At 41.1% G+C, this 23,475-nt stretch overlaps 2 protein-coding genes across 2 annotated transcripts in view; both read right to left on the bottom strand.

Moving 5' to 3' along the window:
• Positions 1-2,191: 2,191 nt before the first annotated feature.
• On the bottom strand, positions 2,192-6,849 carry ccndx (cyclin Dx). Its single transcript, XM_088355318.1, has 4 exons — positions 6,589-6,849; positions 3,977-4,192; positions 3,582-3,881; positions 2,192-2,430 (listed from the first exon to the last, which is right to left on the bottom strand). The coding sequence occupies exons 1-4, from the start codon at positions 6,847-6,849 to the stop codon at positions 2,293-2,295; spliced, it is 915 nt and encodes a 304-aa protein (XP_088211444.1). The 3' UTR covers positions 2,192-2,292.
• Positions 6,850-17,951: 11,102 nt separating this feature from the next.
• tbc1d17 (TBC1 domain family, member 17) overlaps positions 17,952-23,475 on the bottom strand; it is a 15,163-nt gene continuing 9,639 nt past the window's right edge. Inside the window, exons 12-17 of the mRNA XM_088339892.1 lie at positions 20,926-21,026; positions 20,522-20,621; positions 20,346-20,443; positions 19,925-20,041; positions 19,765-19,851; positions 17,952-18,470 (exon numbers count right to left, since the gene is read on the bottom strand). Coding sequence (XP_088196018.1) covers positions 18,309-18,470; positions 19,765-19,851; positions 19,925-20,041; positions 20,346-20,443; positions 20,522-20,621; positions 20,926-21,026 — 665 coding nt within the window. The 3' untranslated portion in view covers positions 17,952-18,308. The remainder of the gene's footprint in view (positions 18,471-19,764; positions 19,852-19,924; positions 20,042-20,345; positions 20,444-20,521; positions 20,622-20,925; positions 21,027-23,475) is intronic.

Here is a 23,475-nt window from a genome sequence, read left to right as displayed (position 1 = left end):
GAAAGAAGGAAAAAATTGAAAGGTAAAACAAATGAAAAACATGAAAAAATTAAAAGAGAAAAAAGCCTGAAAACAAAGTAAATACTTAGAAATGTGTGCGAAAGAAAGAAAAACAGAACAAACAGGGGAGTTTTGGCAGGAAGATGGCTGTCAATCAGGTCAGCTCCCTCTAGGTGAAGATCATCTTATGTTAAAAAAATGCTGATTCCTCAACATCAAGTATTGAAAAAAAGTAAGCTTACATAATAGTTTGTATATTTTTGCTTATTTTTAAAATCAATTTGTTTTTTTTTCTATTGAATAAAGTGCTTTTTTTACCACTAGGAGTCGCTAAATCATACATACTGTACCTTCAAAGCCGAGGTGGTCTATGAAGCGTGCTTTTAAAGTTGAACGTAGAAAACTTTATTAAGTACCGGTATGTGTTAACAGTGCCCAACTGAGTTCAAGCAGACATTGTTTTTTTTCCACCACGCCTATCTGCTTATATTTTACTTTTAGCATGGCTTTTTGAGTTAGGTAAGAGGAAATTTGCTTTTTCTTTCACCAATTAGTAAATACTACATTGGCATTCACTACCTAACTCTATGGTAGTCGCTTTTTTGAATATTCACATGATCCGAAATGACGTGACCTAAACAACACCAAGGAGAGCTAAAAACTTGCCAATTTAGGTATGCGGGGGCATACCGCTGTGGCATTTGGCATTCAAAGTAACGCGCCACTTTTACCCATCAGTAACGATAATGGCGTTGTAACGGCAGGAAAAAGTACTTAGTTAGATTTCCCCGTTACTGAAAAATAATTTTGTTACGTAACAGCGTTATTCATAACGGCGTTATTCCCAACACTGTAAAAAATGCCAGGCTGAGAATTCGTCCCTCACACGTTATCAACTTACCAAATTTGTCCTGCTTTCTGAAAAGTTTCGACACCCCTGGTTGTAGCATGAAAATGATGAACGAAAGAAAAGGCCTGTTTCAAGTAGGGTCCAAACACCAACGCAGACCCTCAAAAAGATGAAGAAAGAAGAGTCTATTCAAGCGTGTATAAAAAATGCACATACTTTCATGTGTAACATGAAGGGCTTGAGAGAGTCTGCAATGACACAAACCAGAAGATTTCATCAGTTGGTAAAAAAGTTCAAAATTTGTACAGCACCAGTAAAGACTTCTGTTACTAAACTAAGATGAACTTGAGGAGTTTTCTTCAAATTTACTGTTTGCCCACGGAACAGCATTTAAGCGCCATTTCCCGGAGAGAAGAGAGATTACAAAGCTGGTGAAGTAAATGTGCCAATCCCTCCTCGCCTCTGGGGTAAGCAGCGAGCAGCTGAATCCTTTTTGAAGTAAAAAACGGAACTTCCTTTTGTATGGGCCGAAGACAAGGCATTCCTGGCTTTCGGGAGCCTTTGAATATTTACTTAACTTTGTTACTAACTTTTCAACCTCTCTGCCTTAGGTGTTCTCATCCCAGGAGGGGAAGACTAAAAGACAAGTGTGCAACTTCTGAGCAAAGGCTCCGCCGACCTAGGCAAGTCCACCTCCAATTGGAGAAGAATCTAATCTAAGTTAGTGGTGGACCTCACCCTCCATTTTCCTTGAACGTTTATGTAGTTAATAAATCTCTCTTTGTTAAACCCTTTGAAACTGTCCCTTGGTTGTTTTTTTCCAAGGGTAAAACCTACCTGGTTCCCCAAGTACAGCCTTGTGGCGCCCATCCCTCTCCATGCCGACTAGTGTTTCCACCCGGTCTCGAACCGGGGATCTTTCGCGTGTTAGGCAAATGTGCTTGACCACTCATTAAAATCTTGCAAATGCTAAAACTTTCTAAAAGGTAATAAATTATGTATCCTCTTACCACCAGAGTAACACTCTGCTTAATAACACGTAGATAATAAATACATTGGAATGGCTTTATTTGTTCCCAAAAATAGATTTTCTTATTCAACTCATTCAATACATTAAAAAACAACTCATGGGTATAAAATGATAATAAATTAACATTAAAGGTTAAAACATTGCACAAGGTAAATAAATAAAAAGTATAAATATGTAAAGAACGTACATACACAACAAGAGAACAATAAATTTAAAAGAAAAGAAAATATGGCACAAGGGGCACAATAAAAAAAGATCTGGGAAATAAATAATGCAAAAATATAAATTAACAGCACAATTAGTCCAGTCCTTCAGTGTATATTCAGTATACAATATTTAGTGTGAATCTTATTTATATCAGTTTGACTGATGACACGTGATTGGTCTGCATTTAAAATTTGGCAAACGGGAGCTAGAATTCGATTTCTCTCATGTCGATGGGTGTTCCGGCTCTTTCATCCTCAACCTCGTCACCTTTTTCCAACGGGCCACTGCGAAGGCGCTGCCGAAGGACGTGCTCGATCATCTGGCTGTAATATTGGAGCGCCACCTGACATTGCAAACACAGCAAGTGCAAGTTTGTGGTTAAAATTCTGCATTTTGGTAGCAAGGAACCCAGCGTTGCTTTCTACCTTTGGAACATCTTATAGTACAGTGGTACCTCTTCATAGAAGCGTAGTTTGTTTCAGGATCGTGATTGTAGCTTTGATTATTAGTGTAACGAGGTCATTTTCCTTAAATAAAACAATGAAAAACTAATCGGTGCGCTCCCGTCCTTCGAAATGCAATAAAGTCAACCCTGAATAGTATAAACACTTGTTTTTGCTGACTAAAAACGCATTCAAATAGAAATTGAACACAGTAATAAGATAATATTAATGACATAAAATGCAAGTTTATTATAAGTGGGGGGGGGGTCCAAGGAGGAGTCACGGGGATTGCATACTTGTCAACTTCTACATTTTCACATTGTGTACGCCGAATAACATTTTTATACGTGAACCATATCTATTTTTAAAGGCCCGTCTTGTCTTACCCATTTTGGCTCTAATCTAATAGATTTTCACAGGCACTGGTAGCAGACAATGTCATCGGCGATTTTTAGTATTATCGTGGTATTCTACATAGTCTGTGGTGCTGTGAGTAAATAGGTGCCACGTTGTGTTTATAAAGTTTATTATCACTGTATAAGGACGATTTGCAAAAATTAATAAGGGGAGCAATTTGCAGGGGTTGACAGGTATGAAATTGAGAAACTTTTAATGATACACAAGCACTTACTATACACTTAATATTTAACTTACTGTAACTTTGAATGAATTCACACAAGTCATTTTTTACAGCACATTTCTTTTTTTTTGCCAGTAGTAGTTTTCATGCGCAGACTGAACAAGCCAATGCTAAGTAGTACGAGTGGTTTCTAGTGGTAGCGTCTGAGACTGCTTGTGAACTGAATTTTCCTTTGTATTCAGATTCAGATTCAGATTCAGATTCAGATCTACTTTATTGTCATTCTAGTACACGTGTATACAGAACGAAATGTCGATGCATCTGACCCCCACAGTCCTTTGTGTTTTAAAAAATAAAACATTGTATACCAAAATGTTCGTGTTTCCAGCTGATTGTATAAAGAGGTACTACTGTACAGTACAAATAACACATAAGACTTTTAAGCCAGTCACAGGCCATGACGACACTCACCAGGTCAGCCTGGCACAACTCAGCAAGTGTCAAGCCCAACAGGTACATTTGAGAATGCCCCCTGTTGCCCAGGCCCAGTAGTGCACAATTCAGAGAGGCAGCAGCCACCAGTGAGGGCGGCGCCCCCAGGAATCGCGAGTCACACACACACATGGCTGCCAGCGTGTCGCTGTGTCGTCTCAAGGTCGTGTCGTCATCTGCGCTCTTCTCAAGCGAGGCCAGAAAGTGTGGTAGGAAATCCTGAGGGGTCACAGCCGCAGTGTCCCAGCGCAGGGTGCCCAGGATCATGCGCTCCGTTTCCTGTTTTTATTTATTTTTCAAATATATTGTTAGAGACACAATATTTAGGTTGGGGTTCCATTGAGCTTCATCTTGACTGCTCGGATATACCTTACCCGCAAGTTGATGGAATTGATGTTGTATTCTGCTGCAGCGCAAAGAGCATCTGAAGTGATGTTGTTGCACTCGCTCAACTTGGAGGCAATCAGGATGCAGGCTGCCGCCAGGCAGTACGGTGAGCTGGGCGAGGACAAGGTGACCGACAGGAACCTGTCCATCAGGGAGACGGACAGCGGGAAGACGGTCTCGTCGCAGTCACAATCGCAGCACACCTATGTAAGAAAAGTGTTACATAGTTATGATGTGAGAGGGCAGTGGAAGACACATAGAGAGATTGCTATTGGGTGGTGCTTTTTAGCTCCTTGTTTTTCAGTTATCTAATCTTCAATTCTTCCAGTTTAAGTTCTTTTATCAGGCATACTTCTACTAGTCCCTTGGCCTGGTCCCGAAATGAATTGTTTTGTTAAAGATCTTCTTCTGTTTTCCTTTTATTGACATTCAATACACCAACCCTTTGGTTACACCATTATCTTGTGTTGACCCAGTTCTTTGCTCTAGAGCACGCAGGTTCCCATCTTTTTTCAGGATTAGGTTATTTCTGTCAAACTTAATATTACAGTATGTCAGGGAAAACCTAGATCTTACAGGTGGTAATAGACCATTTGACATCTAGATTAAGACTTGCTTATCTGCCGTTTGTCTCTTCAATCAAGACACAGATTGGTCAAACCAACGCTTATCCGAAACTAACTTATATGAAGTCACAGTGCACCATTTCTACCAACTGGATTTTGTGGGTTGTGCACTATTTGTCAGTGGGCCCCGGCAGCCGTTTGCGAATGAAACACCTTAACAGCAAATTGCATTAATTATCTCCCGCCATATCACATTGCAGAAAACGACAGATAAAGTTCGTTTAACAAAGTTGAGCATGGCCGAACGCAGAAACAGCAGATAATACATGTGATGTGGATTAGATTGTCTGGAATACGAAGCCACAGAAGTGAAGCATTTTGGATATATTTAAAAATGCAGCTAATTGGGCATTAAAGGGAATATTATTAATTGAAGTCATTTAGGCTTTGCTGGGCTGTTTTTAATGTGAATGTATTCTACTATCTATGTTTAAACTACACAATCCTTTCATTCAGTATATCTGAGAAGTGGAATTTTTTTCCTGATTTGGGTCGCGGCTTGTAGTTAGCGTGGGATGCAGGGTCTTGAAATCAGACAAGTTGAGAACCTGTCGTTTAAACAACAATGTTACATGTTTGTTACATTTTAGTCAAAAGTGTTAGTTCAACTCTCAGATTTGGATGACGCATCAAACACAAGTGAAATTGTCATGAATTAAATTTTGCTCAAAATAAGGCAGTAAGTATTGTATTATCATATCATACAACCTTAGTCAATGCATGACAATTTGGCTTGGTTAACAGTCAAATGTAGATTGAGATATTTTTCAGCTACATTTATAAGGGATGTTATTGCAAATATAACACCACAACTGTGCATATTAAACTGTTTTTTGTTCCCGTTTATATAATTACAGTATAGTGAAGCCCAGTTCAAGCATCACAAACAAATCAAAAGGTGCAAACTGTATAATGGGATTAATGATAAAAAATAAGGGTATATGTATTGTTTACATTGTATAGTGACTTTTTATTATCAAATATAGTTTGTTTTATTGATCTTCATTACTGACTGTATTTTGTTTAAACAAATTTTGAGGGTGTGTATATGTGTTATGTTTGGAAAAAAAATGACAGAAGTGAATGATAGTGAGGATTTCTATAAGCACCACATAAGGAATAGTTTCTGTGCTTTATCGTAATGTTCTCTTAGTCTGTGTGTCTGTTTTGTTAGTTCTGCAGAGAATTAGGATCAAGTGTTAAATCAAATGCCCAAAGTATTTTCACAGGTCATACAGTCATGAATACAATACTTTCGGTTTCAAAAAGCAAATATGAATAAAAAAACAATTTTGATTTTAATTCTATTGGTGAAATACAGTCGCACAGCCCTCACATCTAAGAGAGCGATTGTTGATTAAGTATAGAAATACAGATTAAATCTTAAAATAAAAATGGATCTTTTTTGGACATGACTGATTCAGGACAGTCAAGACTTTTTCTTAATAAGCAATGACCCGATTCGATATTGGTGTCGCTTCCTGATGTGTCTCCTTTACGCGCATTGGAGATAATTGCATTACTCCCCGGATAGGTATGATTAAGTTTTATGTACTTTTCCGTATCAGCAATCATTACACTTGCCAACTTGCGTTTTGTACTGTATAGTTTTTTTTAACTACAATAACATTATAAATTTAGAGTTAAATGTCGAAGTGTCCTTGGTCAAGACACTGAATTCCTAATGCCTCCGATAGCAGGTACTTGCCTTGCATGGCTGACGCTGCTATCGGTTAGTTAATGTGTAAAAAGGGAAAGTGTGAAGCACATTGTAAAGCGCTTTGGGAGGTCTTTTTTGACTTGAAAAGCGCTATATGAATGCACATCATTTATATTTATATTTACAATCGTCTTAATCAATGAATGAATCCATAATTTCCTGGAAAGCGATTGGATGGGTTTAGACTAGAACATGCCTGAAAAAAAAACATTTAGGAAGGAAAACTTGATTGGGTCATCACTGATCTCCATACCTCCAGCATCCATTTGGCAACCTCTTCCCGTCTTTTGGGCTCCTGCTGAATGAGGGAAACGTAGAGCGGTGAGGGCATGTATCGCTCCTCTAAGTGCAGCAGCCTCTGGATCACACGCCTCCCCGACACTGACGGATCCCAGGCGGCCCTCAGCTGACCTTCGGGCCCCCGTGTCTCTGCGACCCTTAGGGGTACCTTATCTTGGTAGTCCTCTTCTGTTTCTTCACACCACAGTGACACACCTCCATCATCCGACTGCATGATGGTAAAAGGCGAGAAAGTGCTATCGATGAAGTCTGCGTGAAGCGAGAGAAAATTTTTGGCTTCGCCTTATATGCATGAGGAAGAAAGAGAGCCAGAAAGAGGGCGGCACCGCTGGCCAGTGACAAACTGTAGGAAGACAATGCTTCAACAGGTGGGCTGGTGCGTTTGGGCGGCAGGGAGAGGGGGCCTGGGCGGAGCACGGTCGGTGGTTTGGACAAGAGAAGGAGTGGTGGGGCGACAGCTTGGGATCGATGGTGAAAAGGGAGGAAAAAAAGGTCGTCTCTGCACTCTGACAATGGGAATGAATGACAATAGCAGCACGGTGTTTGTTTACATTGGCAGTGTGGACCAGGGAGGGTCAGAGGAATACGGTACCACATGGCATTTGTTTGTTAGTGACCTTTTACTTGGAATATTACACATTTATAAGCAGAGCTGTCGGCACAGCTTATGATAAGAATGTATGACGTAATTCTCACTTTTGATTGGCGCTATTAGCATACCTGTCAACCTTCCCTGCTCCACGCCTGTACAAACTGTCATATTTTACCGTACAGAATACAACATAATCGTACACCATATTTTTTTTTCGGAATGATGCATGATGGAAAATCCCCAGGCGGCAGACGCATGCGCACATTAGCATCGAACCGCTCGCTTCGTTTGCAACGAAAAAAACTCCTTAGCGAACTCCTTTGACTTGATTGATTTGCCGTTTCGTGATAGTCGGTGTATACTGGATGGTACCCATCATTGACAAATTTGCGTTTTTCCGTACAGATTTCTTTGTACGTCGTACTCGCCTTAAAATGCATAAAAAACGTACTTTGTACGGCAAACAGGTATGTATTAGTGTACTCAACTTCACTCAAAAAAACAACGAAAAACAAGCTATTGCTGTAACAAAGTTGCATAAAAACAGTGACAAGCTGTCAGGTGAGGCAGATGGGGTTTTGCCTCACCTGTCATCATGGAATATTAAATGGTTATTTTTTCCAGTGTTTAAGTTCATTTTCATTTAAATTCACAATTTTTGGATTCCTTTTTCAAAATTGCTGAAGCTTATACAGTACATTATGGAATTGATTAATATATGAAATACGAAATGTTTATTGAAGGTATTGTTGGATACATTAATCAAAACATGACACACACAAAAAAAAAAATAATGCTGAGAGTGAGCATGGCCAAATATGGTCACCTTACGCCCCCTCCCCTAAGAAAATTTGACAAATCTATTTTTGCCAACCTTTGCTTAAAGGTTTCCACCGTGTTTGCACTAATAACCCGGTCAGGCAAAAAATTCCAAATTTTTGGTATCCTGAAAGAAATAAAGTTCCATGCAAGTTGCTGGTTGGCCTAGGCACCCGTAACTTATATCTGTGACCACGTAAACCATCAAAACGACAGAACTCAAAAAATTGATCAAAAGGTACATCGATCATTCCATGCAGTACTTTGAACACAAAAATTAAATCAAATCGAATTCTGCGGAGCTCCAAAAAGTCCAAGTTCAGTCTTTGTAGTCTTTCCGGATATGACAAGTTGTGCATCCCAGGTATCCGCTTCGTATACCGACGTTGAACTCCTTCCAGTAGGTTAATGTCCTTGAGTAAGTAAGGGTTCCACACAACGCTATTATATTCTAACCCGGGTCTAACATAAACGCAAAACATTCGAACTAAGAATGCTGGGTTCTTGTTGTAAAAGTGTCTGTAAATGTTTGATGCTACGTTATTGGCTTTGTTGGTAATTTTGGCGGTATGCGTGATAAACTTTAGGTTTGAAGTAAGAGTGACACCCAGATCCTTATGTCCAATAACAACATGCAAATCATGATCATTAATGTTATACAGCGGAACAGAACCATCAAAAAACGACTGTGCTAAGCATTTATGAGATGACAGTTGCAGTTGCCACTGTTCGGACCAAAGAAAAACTGATTTAATGTCATTTAGGAGAGAATCAATTGTTCCTGCAACCTGGGTTTTTGGTAAGAAAGCCGACAGTTTAGCATCATCGGCAAAAATTGAGATGTCACTACTTTGAATGGCCTCAGGTAGGTCGTTCACAAAAAACAGAAATAATAATGGTCCTAGTACTGAGCCCTGCGGTACCCCACTACAAACTTCCGACCACATTGAAAGAAAATCATCAATTTTTACGCATTGTTTACGATTTGACAAATATGCAGTTATCCATTCAAGCAGTTTTCCACTAATACCATAGCATTTCAGTTTTTGTAAAAGCTTGTCATGAGACACTTTATCAAAAGCCTTGCAAAAGTCTAAGTAAACAACATGATCAGCCATATTGTGAACAAAAAACATATTGGTAATATTATTCAAATGAGCTATCAAGTTAGTCATGGTAGAATGTCCGGACCTAAACCCATGTTGCTTAAACGTAAAAAGATTGTGCTCCTGTATAAATTTCCATATGGCATCTGAGATAATTTTCTCAAACACTTTACAGACGCAGCTAGTCAAGCTAACTGGTCTATAGTTGGCTGCACTTGTTGTGCTCCCCCCTTTAAAAATGGGTATGACAATAGCACTGAGCCAGTCCTCAAGCAGCTGTGAATCCTCAAATGGTTCACATAAAAAGTCAGCTAGCTTTTTAAGCAAGAAATTTGGAATTTTGTCAGGGCCGGCTGAAAATTTGCTGGGAAGTTTTATCAAGTATTTATGAATTAACTCCTTTGAAAGTTCCACAGAATTCAGAACAGCTGAAGTTCTGCTGGGAAAGTCTGGTGAAACACCATTGTCACGACCAAAAACACTGGCATACTGATCATTTAATATACGGACATTATCAGCATTATCAGTAGCAACGGTACCGTCAGATGCCTTCAGGTTGGGAATAGATGCCCTAGAAATTAGTTTACGGTTGATGTATGAAAAGAATTTACGAGTATTATTAGCCTCTAAAACTTTATTTTCCTCAGCCACCCTTTCCCGCCTGATGGCCCTCCGCAGTTCCCTTGAAGCATCTTGATAACTTTCCAAGTATGCCAACTGATCACGTTTATAAAGCTTGTGAATAAACTGCTTTCGCCTATGCAATTCAGCTATATCCCGGTTGACGTGAGGTGTAACAGCAACTGAGGGTACGTATACAGATATCAAAGTGTAAACAACAGATTTAAATATTGCCCACATTTCTTCAATATTCCCACAATTATCAAATAAGAGATACCAGTTGACACTGGACAGAAAGTATCTCATGCCATGAAGATCACAGTCTTTAAAATTTATGTAATTCTGAGCAGTGGTGTCTTTTTTAAGAGCCAGGTTAAGTTGGAAAGTAACAGAATCGTGATCACTGGTAGAGAAACTCGGCCCAACGTCAATGTTTTTAATCAGATATCTGTCAGTAGAAAACACAAGGTCTAATACGTTGGACCCCCAAAAAGAAACCTGCATTTGAAACCAAGTTTTTGAACATTGAAGTTAGATTAGTATCAGAATTTTGAAGAAAACTGTGGTGAAGGTCAGGAAAGTTAAAATCACCCATAAGTAGAAATTGCACTTTAGTATCAAAAATAGAATTCAGATGTTCGAACATAGCGACGTTGGCCTGAAAAGAGCTCAGACCAGAGCGATATACGAGCACTATTCTCAATACAATGAGTTTTAATCTTACTGTGCTGAGCGTTTGCAGATGAAGTGTGAGGCACGCAATTCTCTTGCTTCACGGTAGAGGGCAATTCTGAGACCAAGGATTGTTATTTGGCGCACACTGCAGCAACACGCTTGTTGCATTGACTTTTTTCTTAATCTATTTAGGCTAATTCAAAAAGAGTGCGCAAAGACTTAATTTATAAGTTAGGGTAAGACAATAAAAGGTTACGGGCTATATTTTACTTTCGTTCTCAACCAATCATTTTAATGAATAAGATGTAGGTTAATTTTTGTGTTAATTATGACTGCACTACAGCAGGAGCCTCACCGCAAATCACACAAAAAAAAACAGAAAACATCAAAAAAATGTGAATAATGTCAGGACGGACCAGAACAGAGCAGGAGACCCCAGAGCGTTCGTTACAAGTCTTTTATTTGGGGAAGCGTACAGGGTTAGCGGGAGACGCGATGACCGTCGAACGTCAGCAGCAACGCCGTGAAGACATTTTCGGGACACGTAGCCAATCGTAGCGTGGGACGGAAGCAGGTCGAGTTTACCGGGACTGGAGAGAAGATCGTAGCGTGGAACGGAAGCAGGTCGGATCGGAGGCAGGCAGAATCAGGTAAACAAGTCAAAAAGACACAGGAAAATCAGGCGAGTCAAACGGGGTAAAAAGTAATCCTCCGACGAAGAGGTCTCCGCGTAGCATGCTTAAAAAGGGAACATAAACCATTCAGGGAGCGCATTCCAGCGCGTCAGATGATTACCCCAGGTGGCTCCATTTAGGTAATCATGACAAATAATAATAATTACGATAATAATAGCGTGTACCTTCCGACAAGCTGTCTTAAAAAAGGTTGTAGAATCAGTCCATGGCCATGGTAGCAATGTCCAAATACTATTGAGTAAGACACCATGCCAATTGGCTCCCAGTGAGATGTCAATGCCCTGAATTCAATGAGTAAATGTTGTAAAAATTCTAAAGTGCTATAAACGTTTCACCTTTTGTTGTTGAAAGAACCAATAAGTTGAATCCATTTGAACGTGTTACACTTTTTTCATTTAAAAAAAGAACCATCTTGACATTATAAATCAATCTGTTTTTATATCTGAATTTTATTATTTATTTCATCCTGCATTTATATGCACTATAGATGGCTTTCAAAACGTACTCAATAGCTGGGTTGCCACAATTAGCTCATTACGATTGCCTTTGAATTCAAACACATTCATTCATTCTACAACTGTTTATCCTCATGAGGGTTGTAAAGGCGTTGGAGTTCATCCGAGCTGGCTTCGGGCTGCGGGTGAGGTACAACCCTAACGAGCCAAACCCCGTAATTCAAACCTTTGAAAAAATATATTTGCACAAATGCTTACTGAACACAAGTGGTTCGAAAGAAACAAGAAAAAATGGATAATCTGTCTTACTACTCCCCCTTGACATTTAAAGGGCCATTTCCATCTGTGTTAGCTAGGGAGTGCACTCTCATTGTCAAAGCAGAGTCCCTTCGAGCCCCGCCTTTCCCTCCTCCCAAATGGAGCCTCGTGGCAATCTGTTGCTGTTTAAAGAGCTGTGATGAAGGTATGTGCAACAGACAGTGGAGCATCGGGTCAATGAGCCGTATTGTCTCCCTTTACAAATCAGTGTCAGACAACAGGCCCGGCCTTCTGCCTCGCACGCTCTCAGCGTATGGACTTGCCCTCGTCGCACGCTTGTCGCACGCTCGTCACGCATTCCCATGAGACCCTCGACAGGCTGCAACAATGGACGTTTGCATCTTATGTTTGACACACTGGCTACAGGTGGCATTCAGCGGACAGGCATGGCTCACCTTTTAACTGGGAAGGGCTCGTCTTCAAACGGAAAGGCATAAATATTTAATTGACCTCATCAATAAATTACATCAATGCCACTGTTCATACAACTGGAATAAGACTCAAGTTCGTACAAATAACAACAACAGACGTATAATTGCTCAATTCTGAAGGTTTTGTCAAAGGCAGACAACTGGAAAATGTAAGCACATAGGCTGTTAGATTTAAAGGAACAGAGTGCATTGTTCGCCAAATCCGATTTGGATTACAAATATGGACTGGACCGAATTAAACTCATGCTCTTGGTTCCTAAGAGACACGGTAATGCCTGTTTTGGGTGTGTCTTGCCTGTTTTGGGTGGATCCCTCCTTCACGACAGGATATAGAAAATGCACAGAATTTTATCCCTTGAGAATCAGGGTTTCTTAAACATGAACAATCAAAAACAATTGAAAGAATAAAAGAATGAGATCGGAATTATTACCGTACGTGTCAACCTATTCACTTTTGTCGAATTGAAAAAGCGTTTTTGCAAAAATCTTTCAATACCATTGTATTGTGAAATGAAGACGATTTTCATTACTACGTGATTAGTTTACCATCTTAAAAAGGGTTAGTGGAAAACTTGACCACTACATTTCATTTTATTGTCTAGTTTAGTGCAACGGAAAAGAAGGGGCTAAAAGGCACAAGGAAGAGTGCAAACTATGGTGAATCAAAGTGACTAAAAAGCTGATTTTTTTCAGGGTTTATTTGTTCTGTAGTTCGAGATGGTGGACAATTTCAGTCCCTTATGGGTGAGGTCCATGTTATGTAAAATGAAAACAAAATTTCTCTAACTACCAGTATTTTAGAAAATAAAAGATTGTATGATATTGAATGTAATTTTGCTTATGTTTTAAATTATGGTTTTACCACTAGGGGGTGCTAAATAGACCTACTGTCCCTTTAAAGCTGATGAGTTCCTTACTGTAAGCCCTCAAAAAGGAGGAGAAAGATCAGTCCCAACCAATGACTAACAAATCTAGTATGCATGCCAATCATAGAAAATGCAACCAAAAAAAACTCATAGCCCCTCACCTGAAATAAAACAAAGTTTTATATTTGAGTACAAGGGGGGCCACTTTGGGTCTATTGTATCGGTAGTGTCCCCTGAATAAAAGTTTAAAAAAATAATGATAAAGTAAAAAAAATCTCCACTGACACACTGACACTACTATACAGTAATTCTAACCCTAACCCAGGGTTCTCCAATCTTTTCAAGCTGAGAGCTTCTTTTTGTTACCAATTAGCACAAAGGGCATCCAGTTTGGCATGAATTTCTAACATAAATTATGTTATTATGATGATATTACTAGCTTAATTATTGGAAGTAGGGTTACATAGATGAGCACTAAAAACATTTTACTAGATAATCACGATGACCCAGCAGTGGTGAGCTTTTTTCATAACTGGTCTGCAGGAACCACATTGGGAACTCTGCTGTAACCCAACCCTGCATTAAAGTACAGGTAGTTGGTGTTTCCTGCTTGGCCTTGCTGCCTGTCGCAACTACTCCGGTGCCCATGGCTCGGCTGCAGGGTCATTAGCTAGGAACCACCAATCTTTAATTTTTCCCTCCTTTAATCGCTAGAACGTCTCCTGGTGGGGAAGCAGTGACAGGAACGTCTCCCTTCCACCCTCTGCAGCTGATAGATTGTTCCCCCTGCGGCTGCTCTTTGACAGGTAGAATGTCACCTTCCAACCAGCTTCCCGGCATTTATCAGCCAGCTCCGACTACTTGGCTTTCTTGCGCTCAAAGGCATCCTTAATTTCCCCTTCTGATGGCACTGTGAACTCGATGAGGTGCACCACTCTTGTCTTAGTTTGAACAATTATATTGACACTTTTAACAGCAATTAAACACATTCACAATTTATTCATATCATATTCTAACAATATGAGGTTTGAACAATTTTGATCAACACTTTTCACAGCAATTAAACACATTCACAATTTCACCATTGTCACGGGACCGGACCAGATTGGAGGCAGGAAGCAGGAAGGGTGAACTCATTCGCGTTAACGATCAGTTACTTTTATTGAGGAAATAAAAGTCGTCCAACACTCAGGGACAAAAACAAAAACAGGCTTACAGGCAAACAGGAACTCAGACTAGGAATACTCACAAAACAGGTTTTTACTCAGAACGGGCAAGTACAGGTTTCCTCAAGTCAAACAGAACAGAATAATGCAAAGTAATGCAATCAACCCGCAACCAGCAATCCCTACAACCTGCCCTTAAGAAGCACACACGCAAATTAGAAAATCTGCTACAGCCGGTGCCAAGGGGGCGGGGCCAGCCGGTCGCGACGGCAACCATGCTGGACATGACAACCACATCGTATTCTAACAAGGTTTCTGGAGGTAAAGTGAAAGTGTGACATTCTGCCTTTGCTCTTTATTTCCGCCAAAGCTTTTAGTTCTTGTTTGATCTCTCTGATTTCATCATTAAATTCGATCCCCTTTTGTGTAGTGTTAGTGTAAAATAGCGTTGGAGTCTTCTTTGTAGTCCCAACATGTATTTCATCTCTTTAAGTTTTTTATTTTTTCCTGCATTTTTAAAGAAAATCTGCCTTCGTTTCTTTGTTACCCCCCACCATTGTGCTCGTGAATCATACGAGTCTTGAAGGGTCTGCCAGTCCTTGTACCGCTCCCTGTTTTGCGCTGCCAAGGCTTCATCCTCAAGCAGGGAGCAGTTCAACTTCCACAATAAGATTGGGCGTCTTTCTTTCATCACAGTGCTCCCCTTTATGATGAGTCGAGGGTTGTTTATTAAAATGGCCACCCCATCGTCACGGTCTTCACCCAAGCCATTCCACAATGAAGGGCACAACTAAATCTCTTCCCACTGTTCATAACCTTCCAAAAAGGGGGTGCAGCATTCATTGATAGTAGAGACGGTAAAGTTCATAGGTGTTGCTGAAGTATACAAATTACTTAATCTAAACCGGGGGGTCCGAGTCCATTCTCTGGGGTCATTGAGAGCGTTACCTGTGTCTGATTCCGGTATCTCTTGTCTTGGTGGACCACAATGTCAGGGCGGAGAGATATTATTGTGATCTCTGTGGGGAACTAGAGTTTCTTTTTAAAATTGTTCCACTCCCGGTCAGGGAGAAGGACCTTGGTGTCTCTCCCTGGTGTTTCTCCCCCACCACACTTTCTCGACAAACTCTAACCCTCTCACCCCTCTAACTCAAACAGGCGGTCTCTAACCTAAAGCCAAAAGCTAATTTTTGTTACTAATTGGTGCCCAGTTTTACTTGCATTTCTAAAATAACAACCAATCATGTTATTGTTATGTGGTTACTATGTTATAACGAGGTTAATTATTGGAAGTATGGTTAAAAAGACTCAGCCAAGCACTATAAAAAGAATTTTACTTCTAAATAAAAATGAATCAGCACTGGTGAGCCATTTTTAGAGCAGGTTCGCAAACATCTCAGCTGTTCTTAGGGGGCATCCTGTTGCCCGGAGGCACTGTGTTAGAGACTACTGCTCTAACACAAACCCTCTAGCCCCTATCCCTCTTACCATAACCCTGTAACATGTTTATCAGACTCATTGCAGAATTTATGGAAGACATGGGAGAAAAAAACAAACAACTTGACTCTTAGATCAACTGTCATGAAGTAAAACGACAAACATAGATGGCATGCGTGGTGTGTCTTAACTTGTGGACTGGTTAAACTTTGACCTACGCCCCTTGACACACACGCACAAACATGCAAGCAGCAGCAGTAGCAGCAGGTGTCCATGTGAGTTGAATGGTGGCAATGAAAAAAGAATGTTCTCCAGTGTCGCAGTAAATGAGCTGGAAAATGAGGGGCGTGGTGCCGCGCCGCCTTCTCAAGACCCGCTGCGGCCCCCTATTGCGTCCTTCACATGCTTTTGAATACAGCTGCCACATATGAATTTAACAGGCCGCTTAAACAGGCCCGTGATCCGTCACCAGGTTTGGCCGGGTTGACGATGACCCCGCAGCCCTTTTGTGACGCCACCCCGGCATGACCCCACTTGACTGACGCGTAGTGACTACCTCATTCAAACTCAATCTGCTTTGAAAGTGCTTTAAAGCCTTTGCCTTGTCTGCATGAGTTTAAAGCCCCATTCGGTCCCAGTGACGCTGATGGGATTACATGCTCAAATTATTTTGTTTCAGGACTGTGTTCACAATTTTCTTTTGGTTATGCACAAATTGAGTCCTCATGTTTGGAACATCATAATCCACCAAGAAACTAATCTATTCATGCCCACTTGTTGGGTGATGAGATGCATTCAGATTTTCAATGATTGAGTTTTGGCAGAGACTGAACACGTTTTTCACAAAGCTTCAAGGAGTTTATTGTTATGCTTAGATGAAGTTTACAGTCTAAGATACTATTAAAGTATTTAAATAACAACCGCCACACTTTGCCTCAATTCAACTCGTGATGTATCGTCACTTTACATTGAAAAGGATCCGGCTCATCTCTGAAGGGTGGGTTGATACTTAACACCCAAAAAAAAAACAAAAGTGACCAGATGATGAAGGCGCTGTAGTCAGATAAGGAGACTACTCCTGCTACTTGTAACTATGGAAACCAGTACTGTTTCATTTGGGTAACCAGACCCCTACCCAAACAACTGATGTGCAAAAGGATCGATGCCGCCAAGTTGTACTTGCCAAAGACACACCACAGGAAGTGGTGCCCTGACGACACGTGGTAAGGTATTTTGACGTTGATTTATATGCAGTATAAATACACATTTTGAGCAAACCACTAAGGCATTATCTTTATTCATATCTGGCAAAAGTATCAGATTCCTACAAAGCTATTTTAATGTCATGACAAACTTTCCAAGAACTCAATTGCAATTCGTGTTGTTAGGATGCTTTGATTCAAAAATACAAAAAAAAAAAAGTCATGCAATCCAACATGTTTTGGTACTATACCCTGAAATATAACTTCCTGTAGTCAAGTACTCATTCACTTTTAGTTCTGGTAAATACAATTTAAGGGCATGTTAATCATCGTAATCCCTCTCCCAAAGTTGTATTGGGCCCAAGTACTGGGTTATGTTGGATGTTCATTTTTTAGTCCCCCTACCCAAGAACTTAATGTAGACAGAAGTTTCAAAACGTAAATCCCACTTATATTACTGTACATATGTTTGGCCTAAGCAGTGTTCCCCCTAAATATAAATCTGAACACAACTTAAAGTTGGTGTAGGGATTTTGTAGTACCTTACTACTGCCGCCATCTGCTGGTTTGAGTCATCATTGCAGCCTCTGTCAAGCTCCACATGTAATGCGTGCCTAAGGCCTTACAGCATGGAATCCCTCTCCAACCCCGTGCATTCTCGTTCTTTCATTCCTGTTTCCTAATGTGTTCCACCCCAAACAGCTGTGCAAAAAGTATGGTAAAAACAGATATGCACGATGGAAAAAACTATAAAGGCTACTTGAACTCAGTTTGACATTGTTAGCACAAAGTTGATAGAGAAAATATTCTACTTTCAACTCTTTTAAGACACCTCAAACAACACACTCCGCCTTAAATCTTAATTATGTGAAGTGGCTGGATATAAATAGAAAAAGAGGTGCACACAAATTGGGAATGAGCAAAATCAAAGAGTTGCATCAATATGCTTTTAATTTTGAGCAGATGGAAACGATATAAAGGTTTAAAGGTGGGCATGTTGCATAAGCCTGCCGGGGAAGGCTTCCTTACACATTTCCACTCACCCCCCAAAACACCTTTCCTCTTATTCCCTTTTAGGAGGGTGGCTGGAGCACGGGTAAAAAAAATGTGTAAAAAGTAAAAAGAGCAGCATCAAACAAGAGGAAAGGGAAGAGGAACAGGACTTAGATGAGCGCAGGGACGGCCTTCATGTCGCCACCTGCTGCAGACGTGTTGTATTACAGCCTCATTTCAGGCTCAGAGTTATTGACATCACTCATAAAGATCTTTATGTCGGCTGGTTGGTGTTTTTTAGAGGTTGGCATCAGGGTAGGGAGCAGCAGCTTGTGGTTGGCCAGGGGTAGCTCTTGTGTCGCCACATTCAAAGTCGGGGCTGTCGTCATCCGAGGAAGAGGAAGAGGAGCTGGACGGTACGTACACACCCAAAACCTCCTGGACTTTTAGCGGCAGCTCCTGTAAAAAAGGAGGTCATGTAGGGGAGCGTGAGGGGATTTGGGCACCAAATGACAGGGAGGTGGGACCCAAAGGAGCTGAGCTCAGGTTCCATTCACGAAAACACAGCTGTGTGTGTGTGTCTTCTTAAAAACACAGACCTCTTACTGCTCATATAACTACTAACCGTGTATCGCCTTGTGATACAAATTTTGTTTGTTGCCATAACACACTTTAAACAAATATCTTACTTAACTGATTATTAACTATTAACTGTAAGCCATTCTAATTTACCTACAAAATAAAACTCTTATAATTTGGAAAATATACTTAATGCAAGTACCTGGACAGTCTGTCCTAAAATTAGTTGCATTTTGTCGAAGAAAATGAATAGATCACATAGTAATTATTATTTTGTCAGTGTATGTGTTGCCCTACCATTTTCCTTCCCCATTATTCGCTTTAAGGTATATGCCAGTGTCAAGTTGGACTGTTTTCGCATCCATAAACAAGCACCATCTATGACTGGTCAGCTTTCAAATAAACCTAGCGTATCAAAAAAACAAAAAACACCCCCACTTAGCCGCAAAGCCTGAATGCCAAAATGCTTCCATGAAGAAGAAAGGCTTGAAATGTAAGCCAGTCACCACTGTAAGGAAAATAAATCATGATCTGCAGAAAACCAGTAAAGGGCCATGACTGATTTCAAGACCTAACCACGTTTGACAAACTGTGGGAGTGGAGGATGCTATAGTCTACATGCTACACCGATCCCCCTCTCACCTGGATAGGGCTAAGGGGGTTGTGAGGATTACATTTTTGGACTTCTCCAGTGCCTTCTATACCATACAGCCTCTGCTACTTAGTAGGAAACTGACAGAAATGGGAGTTAGCTCACACCTGGTAGAATGGATTACGGACCACCTGACAGGCAGACCCCAGTATGTGAAAAAGGGGGGCTGTACATCGGAGACTGTGGTTAGCAGCACAGGATCTCCGCAGGGGACCGTGCTCTCTCCGTTCCTATTCACTCTGTATACATCGGACTTTCAGTACAACTCTGAGTCCTGCCACGTGCAAAGGTTTTCTGATGACAGTGCGATCGTGGGATGTATCAGAAGTGGGCAGGAGGAGTACAGGAAATTGATTCAGGCCATTCATATTGACAAAGCAACACAAAACTTTCTAGGTTGAGTAACCATTAGCAAAAAAAAAGTATTATTCTAAACTTTTGTGATGTCCGTCAACCCGTTCAAAAAACAAACAAAAAAAAAGAGTCAAAGTCTGTGTGAAAAAAGGTCTTTGTGGTTCTCACCTTGCACTGGACCAGCTGTAGGTAGATGGCCTCTGCTCCTTGCAGCGTGCTCTCCAAGTCTAACTTCATTGTCAACTCGTTTATGTGCTATGTGTTAAAAAGTCCTAGGATTAAGGTGAGAATTTTGTGATTCTACAACATGCATATTGTATACACTCACCTTGAGAATAGTGTTGAAATCGTGGTCTGAGCCAATCAACTCGCCTCTCTGTGACTCCAGAATGGCACAAGCAATTAGAAGGTGGAAATTTGGGCAAGGAAGACGGGTCCACATAACCTAAGGGGCAACAAAACAGAACAGGAAACTCGAGTTTTTATTGTTTTTTTAACTTGGCCAAAGAAGCCAGTTTCTATTCATAAGAAGAAACGAATTAAACTTTTATTTTTACTACAAACATACAAACATTTCTTAATTAAATATTTTCTCAACGACACTGAAAATGTTTCATTCCCTCCAAGGATGTGGCTTAAGGGTAATTCTGATAATGGTAGGAATTCGTTCCCAAATAAAAAATATTTGGCACAATGCCTAGCTTAGTTAAAATGCAAAATAATAGTTCCTCCCAAACAACTGAGCTTACCTCCCACAAATACAGAATGTCTTCAAAGGAGAACTCCCTCTTGAACCAAATGAGCAGCCAACGGAAACAGAAGCAAAGTGAGCCACTGTCTTGGGAGTCTATAAGTTTAAAAGAATAAAACAATAAAAATAAAATGCATCTATTTACAGTCCCGCTTCTGATTCAGTATGCCTTACCAAAGAAGTCACATAGTTCTGGGTCCAGAGCTTTGAGCAGGACACTAAGCTGAAGGAGCTGCTGCTTCATAGCCTCCTGGGACTCCTCAAAGTTATGGTGCTGAAGAGCAGAAAACAACCCTCAAAAATACTCAGAAGAAGCATGAGAAGAACGAGGTGAAAAGTAAGAGAACAAGGAGAGCAAAAAAGAGAATATGAGCATTAGAACACACAAGATGAGGAGATTAACTCAAGATAAATACGTTCAAGAGAAAGGTGCAAGTTGGCAAAAAAAAAAAAACATGGCTGGCAGAGAGAGCTGGAAAATAAAAGCAAAAAAGGGTCTGTGAATTGAGAACAAAATCGGAGAATGATGTAAAAAAAGCAGAGAAAGCATTGCGCATGCGCTCATAGAGTCTGCTCACCACCATCTCCATGAATCCAGTGAGGCACCAGAAGGACTCAACTTCATTCTGTGTGACAAACAGCAAAGGAGACAGCAAGTCGCTCATTCCCTGCACATAACCTGCAAGAAGAGGAAAAAAGAGGGCATCAGTGACATGAACTTGTTAAATTGTTAACTTGATTGATGTCAAGAACCACAAATTTGCTCATCACTATCTGCAACAACATTTGTTACCTTTTTTTTTTAAAAAACCTTTTTTTCACATTACAAACTTGATGTCACCAGATATAACAAAATACAATCTTTTAAAATCAGGATGCTCAAATTCTATTTACTTGGGGGGGACACTGGAGTAACGGCCTGACTGAGGTGGGGCCGCATCAGGTTTTCAACAAGAAAAGCGCTGATAAAAACATTCCATCCATCCGTTCATTTTTGTTGCACTCATTCAGGGTGGAGTCCCCGGGGCAGCAGCCTCAGCAGGGAAGCCAAGAACTCCCTATAACCAGCCACTTCATCCAGCTCATCCGACAGGATCCCGAAGTGTTCCCAGGCCAGCCTAAACATAATGTCTCCGGTGTGTCCTGGGTCGTCCCAGGGGTTTTCTGCCGGTGGGACCTGCTCGGAACACTTCTTGGGGGAAGCGTTCTGGAGGCATCCTCACCAGATGCTTGAGCCACTTCAACCGGCTCCTCTCAACGTGGCGGAGCAGCGGCTCTACACTAAGTCACTCCCGGATGACCGAGCTTTTCACCTTATCTCTAAGGGAGAGCCCAGCCTTGCAGAGGAAACTCATTTCAGCCGCTTGTATTGGGAGATGGTTCTTGTAAGAGTAAGGCCGCTTTGCCTTTCAGCTCAGCTCTACAACGGACTAGTACAGTATTCCGTTTGTCCTACCCTCACTTGTGAACGAGATAGGACTCCTTCTTTAACTCGACGGCGTCCCTTACTGCCAGTGACCACCAAAGGGTCTGACGGTTGCCGCTATGGCAGGCACCAACCACTTTACAGCCACAGCTTCGATCAGCCGCCTTGACAATGGAGGCAGGTCAGATGAAACGACTATAAGTCGACCATCGAACAGTGGCCTAGGGTGTACTGGTGCCAGGTTCATAAATGGACACCCTTATGTTTGAACATGGTGTCTGTTATGGACGAGCCGTGATGGGCACAGAAGTCTGATAACAAAATCACTTGGGTTTAAATCAGCGGGGGCGGCGTTCCTCCCGATTAGGCCCCTCCAGGTCTCACTGTCATTGCACAAGTGAGGATTGAAGTCCCCAGTAATACGAATGGAGTCCTCAGGGGGTGCCCTCTCAATCACACCGCCAAGGACTCCAAGAAGTGTGGGTATTCTTAACTGCTGTTTGGTGCGTATGCACAAACAAAAGTCAGGATCCGTCCCCACACCTGAACGTGGAGGGAGGCTCCAATCTTGTAGACCAGGGTGAACCCCAACGTACAGGTGCTGAGCCAAGGGGGAAACTGATACTGTATGTCCACATCGACTCTGAACTGGTTACAGGCCAGTTGCAGGGCACACAGAGACGGACAACTCACTCGCTCATTCACACCTAGGGATAATTTGGACTGGCCAGTTAACCTGACATGCATGTTTTTGGAATGTGAGAGGAAACCGGACTGCCCAGAGGAAACCAATGCAAGCACGCGGAGAACATGCAAACTCCGCACAGGAAGGCTGGTAGCTGGATTTGATCCCATGACCTCAGAATTGTGCCGCGGACGCGCAAACAATTCATCGCTAGGGCCGGCCGGAGATAAAACATGTTTAACAAAATTTTAGGATTATTGTACATTTATTATGCATTTGCTTCAAAATTTTAAAAAAAAATCACTACAGGGACCTTAGTGTTGAGCAAAGTACGGTCTTTACAATCTTATCACCCTGGGGGATGTGTTTTACTCAATCTTGCTGACCTTTGCAGAGGGTCGAGCTATCCTTTCCTATTTATCATATGCTGGAGTCTGGTTGCTGTGTGTTCACCAATTTACGATTGTGTACCCATGAAGTCTTGGACTGACAGTCTGAATTGGTTGTAATAAAGAATGGGAGGTGTGGAAACACTGGCCAGATGATATTCAGGACTGAAATTGATGTCTCTTGTCTCTAATTGTGTGTTTTATTCTGAGAGGTTGGGTGATACACCTGCTACACACAGATCTTAAACGAAGAAATACACCCAAGCGGTCCATGAAGCATTAAGCTGTTCAGCAGTGTTGACAATCTCCTTCAGTGCCCCCAGCGGCCCCTTGTTATGTCAAATATTTCGTAATAACTTTGCAAAAAAATTGGAAATTGTTTAATCGCAAAAGCTAATTTGTTGAAAATTATGATGTGGAAGATGGGCCAAACCAGGAATTGGCTAGCCAGTCAGTGTAGACATACATCAATTTCAAACTTTCTTCCTCTCACTATTTCGCTTCCTCTCGCACTTTCAACAGTAGCGGCCAGCCAAGTACACAGACTTTCAAATACCACATTAAAATTACACTGCAGATAAAATTGGCGTTTTAGGAGCTCATTTTAGTCCCAATTTTGAGCCCTGCA

This window comes from Urocampus carinirostris, chromosome 1 (genome assembly GCF_059441175.1).
Source record: "Urocampus carinirostris isolate Australia breed hairy pipefish chromosome 1, RoL_Ucar_1.0, whole genome shotgun sequence".
Classification (NCBI taxonomy): Eukaryota; Metazoa; Chordata; class Actinopteri; order Syngnathiformes; family Syngnathidae; genus Urocampus; species Urocampus carinirostris.
This window is presented reverse-complemented; position numbering and strand designations above follow the sequence as displayed.

Excerpts from the sequence above, each read along its gene's own strand:
- ccndx (XM_088355318.1), bottom strand. The coding sequence starts at position 6,849 with ATGCAGTCGGATGATGGAGGTGTGTCACTGTGGTGTGAAGAAACAGAA. Across the intron at positions 4,193-6,588 it reads TTGCCAAATGGATGCTGGAG|GTGTGCTGCGATTGTGACTG; the intron begins GTATGGAGATCA and ends TTTCTTACATAG. Across the intron at positions 2,431-3,581 it reads AGTTGTGCCAGGCTGACCTG|GTGGCGCTCCAATATTACAG; the intron begins GTGAGTGTCGTC and ends TTGCAATGTCAG.